The sequence below is a fragment of the Cyprinodon variegatus genome, unplaced genomic scaffold, assembly GCF_000732505.1.
Source record: "Cyprinodon variegatus isolate N-32 unplaced genomic scaffold, C_variegatus-1.0 Scaffold74, whole genome shotgun sequence".
Classification (NCBI taxonomy): domain Eukaryota; kingdom Metazoa; phylum Chordata; class Actinopteri; order Cyprinodontiformes; family Cyprinodontidae; genus Cyprinodon; species Cyprinodon variegatus.
In genome coordinates this window covers 296018-302706 of record NW_015150527.1, presented here as the reverse complement: position 1 = coordinate 302706, position 6689 = coordinate 296018, and the positions used below count along the sequence as shown (strand labels likewise).

Genomic DNA, 6689 nt, shown 5'->3' with positions numbered 1-6689 from the left:
CTCCAGAGTGTTGTTCAGCATGGGGGTGTGTAGAAAATAAAGGCTAATCATGTTTTGGGTGTACTATTCCTTTAAGGTTGATGTCCTGGTGAACGGTGGTGTTTTACACAATTCAAATGTTTTCTTCCAATGTTGTCCTGGATTTTGCTCCATCCATCGTCTAGTCATGTTTCATACTAGGGAACTAAGCTTCCTCCACCCTGACCTCATCTACTGTGTTCCTCTGTGTTCACGGTGTGTTTTGTGCAAACATATCCTTTGTGGCAAGAAAAACAGCAGCTGGATTCAATTTCCTATTTAAGTGGCAGCTGAAGGCCGCTGTTTAGACCAGAGACCCGTTTCATAAATCAGGTTTAATAAAAACTCAAGGTTTGTTAACCATGAAATCTGGGAATCTCTGAACTTTTCCGTTTCGCATGAGGATTTACTCAACCTCTGTTTCTGTTACCATAGCAATATTCTCCCCAGAGCTAGCCTTGTTAACAGCAAGTTTTTTTCAAAAAAACTCTGTGTCCTCAGTCTCTGCTCTCCTTGAAGCCAATCACGGTACTTTAGTTCCTGATTTTGTTGGTTTTACACAAACAATAAAAAAGGAAATCATTCACAAGAACACAAACATAGCGTGTCTTCTTGATGCGGATCCAATTAAAGAATGGGCATTATTTCAGAGAGAGATAAATATCAGCAGAGAGAGGATGATGAGACAGCGGATAGATCTCATTTCATATTCAGACAGGTATCTTTATGAGCGCTACAGTTTCACATCCCGATCCATCACATACCCTGATCCATCCTCACATCTGTAGCATTAAACTTCTTTAACAGGTATATAGCAGAACTTGATATTGCTGGGAGAACTTTGATGTATGATAACAGCATTATAGAAAATAAAACTGCACAGTCAAACAGCTACTTATCTACTGTGAGATGGAAGACAGAATAAAAATGGGAGCCCCATGAGATGAACAGGTTCTACTTACTGAATAAAATTCTTTATTCTACTCCTTTTTCACCTGCTTACAGAAGATTTCATGTAAATACAAAACATTGATCCACTACCATTCAAGCAGTAAACTATCACCTCCCCCGTAAAGTTATTGTTGTTACAACAGGTTGTTTAAATATAAATTAGTTTGTCTGAATATGCATTTTTGATATCTGAAATACATTGTTTCCTCCTCAAAATGACAATTTTTGAATAAAATTACATTATTCACATCTAGAATAAACATTAGACTAACCTGGATGCCAACTCCAGCACATGAGGCCTCAGCCGTGCAGTGATGGAGCAGTGGGCGGTGTACAGGTACTGCAGCAGAGCCAGCACCGCCTGGCCAGGCATGTCATTTAACAGCACCCTTTGAGCTGCCGGCATGCCCTCCTCCTGCACCCCGAACCCACTTTCATAAACCTGGGAAAAGGGAGAAAAAGATCCTCAAAAAAAGGAACAGATTTACGTTCTGTCCCAATCCCTTCAAGCATATGATGTCCTCAAATTTCCCAAAAAGGTCCACCTTATTTTAGAGATTTAATTAAGTTTACGTTAACTCTGGGTTTATTCATATATAAAATCCACAAAGCCAAAAGTTTTATTTAAAAGCTAAAAAACATAAATACTTCCACACTACTTTTACCTTGCATCAACATTCAGAGAACACAGGTTATGTAGCCATCAATAAACCTCTGGCATTAAGATTTTTCTGAATAAAACCTTGAAAACAATTCAAACCCACACAAATGGACAGAATTACTGGTATTCCTCATTTAATGAAAGAAAATGGTCACAGAAATAACTTGAATCTGACAAAAGCAATAATAAAGAGAAATTCTATCAAAATGAAAAAAATGAAAGTCAGACATTGAATTTCAATACGCTTCAACTGAATGATTAAAAAAAAAAAAGACTCGTGCAACAGAACAGAACAAAAAGAGGTTGCCCTTAACAGCATTTTGTTTTAAAACCTTTAGAGGTAATCTCTCCCATCAGACGATTCCTGTTACTGTCAATGAGACTTCTGCTCCTCTCAGCAGGTATTTTGGCCCACTCTTCATGAGTAAACTGCTCCAGTTGTCTCAGGTGTGAAGGAAGCCTTTTCCAGCTCCTTCCAAATATGCGAACAGGATTTAGATCAGGGCTCATAGGAGGCCATTTCAGAATAGTCCAATGTTTCCCTCTTAGCCATTCTTGGCTTTGTTTGGGTCATTTTCCAGTTGAAGACCTGTGACAGGCAGCTGAGATCAAGCTTTCTGACTCTGGGCAGCACATTTCTCTCTAGAATACCCTCATAGTCGTGATTTCATTGGACCTGGTAGACATTTAAGACATTCCACGCATGAAGCAAAGAGGCCCCAGAGCATAACAGAGCCTCCTCCATATTTCATAATGGGGACTGTTTTTTTTTTTTTTTAATGCTTCATTTTTCTTCTATGAACTCTGATGTCTTTTGGCAAGAAGTTCAATTTTTGTCTTTTATGTGACCTGTTAACATGTAGTTTAGCAAATTCCAGTCTGCCTTTTTTATAATTTGTTTTATACTATGGTGTCCTGCGTGGTCGACTCCCATTAAGTCCACTTTGGCTCAAACAACAAATGGTGTGATCTGAATTCGATGTTCCTTGGGCTTTATCTCTTTAGAAGTTTTTCTGGGCTCTTTTGCTGCCATTCCTATTATACCTTTTTGGATTAATCAACTTTTCTAATCCAGGGGTTTTTTCTATAGTCTCATGGATCTTACATTTCTGAATAATATGTGTAACTGCAGCCATATGAGCATTTCTGCTTGGAGTTGGTTTTAAAATTTACCTCTAACAGTCTTGACTTTAATTTTCTTTCTAATTTCCTGAAATAACTATTGCCTTTACTTCCTCTGGTCCATGTTGAGTGTGGTACACACCATGTCACCAAACACCACAGTGAGGCCCACTGACTGTTTACAAGATTGGAGACACATGTGATGCAAATCGGTAAACACAGCTTGAATTCAAATGTCGCTTCGGTTACATAAATTTTTTTTTTTCTAGAGATACCATTAACTGTGTCTAGGACTGCTTCATGAGCTTATTTGTTTTTAGAATTATGTTAAAATACAGGTGGAAACCAATGTCTAACTTTCATTTGTTCATTCCATAGTTTTTAATCTATGATTACTTTTGTTTAATTCAAGTTATCTCTGTGATCTTTGTGGATTTTTATCACATTAAATGAGGCGTACCAACAATTTTGTCAATGTGTGTCTAGTCAACATATAACTTGGTAAAAGGACATTTAGGTTTCCTACAAAATAGTTATTTTCCCAGACTAAAAGGTGAACCAATTATAATCCTAAAAAAGAATCTTGAATCAATCATTAAAATGACAAAATAGTTTGAATCTATTTGGAATTCCTTCATTAATTATGTAAAGAATTTGAATATCTCAGAAGACGGTGCAAGTGATTGAAGAACATGTGAACTACAGTTCCCAAAGACAATTTATTTGAGGACATATAGTGTCAAATTTAATTCTCAGTATAAGAGGTTAAGCACGAAATGTGATCAGTCACATTGGAACCAATATTTTGTGAGGCACCTTGTTGTCTGTATTTTATTTTGACTTGAACAGTAACACTACTACAGCTGTGGTAATATTTTGTATCTCTTTCAAGATGTTTGTTTAAACTGCTAAAGTTTAATAAATATATGTTGAAGAAGAAAAGGACAAAATAAAACAATATTCATACTGATGCAGAATATCAAAATCAAAAAATAATTCCCCCCACATTAGAAGATATTTTCATTACATATTCAGATAAATAATAAATAAAGCAGTATATTGTGGGAGCATTTAGGGCTACCTTAGATATGCAGTTTAAATTATTTTATGTAAAAAAAATAAAAATGAAAATAAAATCATAAAAAAACAAACACAGGGCATTTATGAGGATCAATTTACCATTTCAGCCAGCAGGGGGCAGCGAGCGTACACCATGAAGGAATGTGCAAAGTAGACATCTCCACTGTCCACCTGGAGCTGCACATCACTGAGCTGAGGGTTGTTAACCATGCTTCTCAGGTCTGATGACAGCCTGGTTAGCGCCACCTATGGAGAAAACAAACGAACAACAAATAAAGCTTAGCGCAAACATTAAAAGGGCTTTTAATGCATCCTGGATGATAATCTACATAAATACAAACAAAAAAGGAACAATAGTTTTGACGAAATACACCATTAATCAGCAGATGAACTGAAAAAAGTAGTGATAGAAACATCAAGATTAAACGAGGGAGTCAAAGATGTTCTAAAGAGGTGCCTGGGAAACCCTAAAAAAAAAGCTTTAGAGCACTGCATACAAGTACTTCATTTTCGTTTTTAAAATAGGTGCATTTTTCTTGAATTGAGCAAGCAAGTGAGACATTTTGCCAATGAAATAAGACAATTTACATTTAAAATAAGAAAAAAAACAACTGCAGTCTCTTATTTTAAGTGCATGTCATGTCTAATTATCTTATTTTATGGATAAATGCTGATTCAATTGGCAGATCATCTTATTTTCCTTCTCAAATTAAAGGCAAATACATTTATTTTAAGAAATCTTTACTCATTTTCAGAACGTTTTTTGCAGTTGAATTTTATTAATGGTTATTTAAAAAAGTATTGTGTGCATATATGATTATAAATACCAATAAAACACTTGAAATACTTTACCACCTGTATAATTCCAATAGTTTATAAGTCCCAGTCCTTGAAACAAAGCACAGAATTGAATAAGTGTCTCACCGCCTCATGGCTGTCTCTGTCTGCATCCGGGTGATGTGACCTCCTCACCGTCTGGCTGCTGTGAGCGTCACCTGTCGGTTCTGCCTGATCCTCCACCTCTTCCTCCTGAATGAAACCGCTCAGGTGTTTGGCTGCAGAAAAAACAGAAGATCACAACCAAAAGCTTGATGAGACAAACTAAAAGCTTTTGAAAAGCACAGATTTAATTTACGGCATTGTTCTTGTCTTTTTTAAGAGTACACTTTGGCACAGTAATAAATACCAATTTGCTCTTGACCACTAAGACAGGGTGAGCAGCAGATCAAACACCAGAACAGGAAATCAGTTTTCTGTTGGACTAAAACTACTGCATCTATAAGGAAACCTGCGGTAATTTCCTCTCTTTTATGGTGCATGTTGGTTTTAACATTTCAGGCACCGATTCCATTCAAGATTGTGGACAAATTAAGGTTTAATTTAACAATCCAACTACTTTTCCAAATACTTTCTACTGCTGACAGGATTTGTTTTACCTTTGTCCGAGTATCCATACTGTGTCAGAGTCATGCCGTCTTCAGCCAGATCCATCAGATCCTGGAGGGCCTGGCTTCCCACACTGAGTCCTCCTGTCCCTGGAGTGGAAGGAGCCGAGGACGCCGCCTGGGAGCAGGAGGGCAGCACAGGCGGGACACAAGACTCTGGCTTGCTGTTGGTGCTTGATGAGACTTCATTGGCCTAAATTTAATAAACAGAAGAACAGCCTATTAAAGATATCCACACAGAGGATAGGAGAATAAACTATATGGAAGTAATTTAGCTCAGGCAGCCTAAAATCCAATGATGGAGTAAACTTTGAAAGGAGATATAAAATTCTACACTTTATTTGTTTTAAGAAGCTTAAAAGGTTTAAGTTTATGTAAACCGTTTCAACAAAGATTCATCTTTCTTTTCTTTACCGTTGCAGATTCTGCAGTGAAGAGGTGCTGGAGCTCTGCAGTGTAGAAGTTAGAGTCCCCATCCAACAGAGAACTTTTCTGCCACAGGGGGGCGGCGCCTGTCCAGGCAGGCAGGCTGCTGGGGCGTCGTGTTGGGGTGGGAGGAGAGGGCGCCCGGTGGCGAAGCAAGAGAGCAGAAACTCGCTCCTGCAGCCGTAGCAGAGCCGTCTCTGCATCCTGAATGAGGAGGAGGGGCGGAGGTCGAGGGGCGGCAGCCTTTTTATTTTTAACACGTTTCTTAGCTGCAAAGAGAGGAGGAATAATGAGAGTCTAGACTCCAACCAAACTAAGTGATCTAGAACCAGGTGTTTGAAAGGTGATTATATCGAACTGTAAGAACAATCAACATGGGGAACAGTTATAGAAATTCACTTTATGCTTCATTCCAAAACAGATTCCTATCATTTCCACTCAAAATATGTGAGAAAAATCACTTCAGTCGCAGGTTTCTGGCAATTATATCACATGGATCTCATTTAAAATCTCAGTAAAATTCTGAGTTTTTCTTTTTTTAATGTATTTCTGTTTTTGTTTTTTTTTCTTGTTTTTTACAGTTTATTTATGTTAAAAAGACTCAGTTTTAAAGCCTGTGTAAAGGGAATTTTTTGCCATTTTCTTGATGCTGGATGGTTAATAGCATATTTCTGTAAGTTGACAAGCTCAGAATATATAGCTTTTGCCATTTTACATGGACTTTAATATGATACATTTATGCATTTACTTACCTTTATTTTTTATTTTTTATTGTAAGTTCCTGACTTTTTATGACATCAGAGAAGATCCAACCTTGTTCTTTTAAAATGTAAATTTATTCTAAAAGATTTCAAATTTTTATATTGAAATTTGCTCCTAGTTGGTCGGTAATTTTTTATTTTTTATTTTTTCTTGTAAGTTCCTGACTTTTTATGACATCAGAGAAGATCCAACCTTGTTCTTTTAAAATGTAAATTTATTCTAAA

At 37.0% G+C, this 6689-nt stretch overlaps 1 protein-coding gene across 1 annotated transcript in view; it reads right to left on the bottom strand.

Moving 5' to 3' along the window:
- Positions 1-6689, bottom strand: part of slx4 (SLX4 structure-specific endonuclease subunit) — a 15440-nt gene that overhangs the window by 6332 nt on the left and 2419 nt on the right. Inside the window, exons 5-9 of the mRNA XM_015372612.1 lie at positions 5692-5972; positions 5269-5470; positions 4757-4887; positions 3932-4078; positions 1242-1411 (exon numbers count right to left, since the gene is read on the bottom strand). Of these exons, the coding sequence (XP_015228098.1) occupies positions 1242-1411; positions 3932-4078; positions 4757-4887; positions 5269-5470; positions 5692-5972 (931 nt within the window). The remainder of the gene's footprint in view (positions 1-1241; positions 1412-3931; positions 4079-4756; positions 4888-5268; positions 5471-5691; positions 5973-6689) is intronic.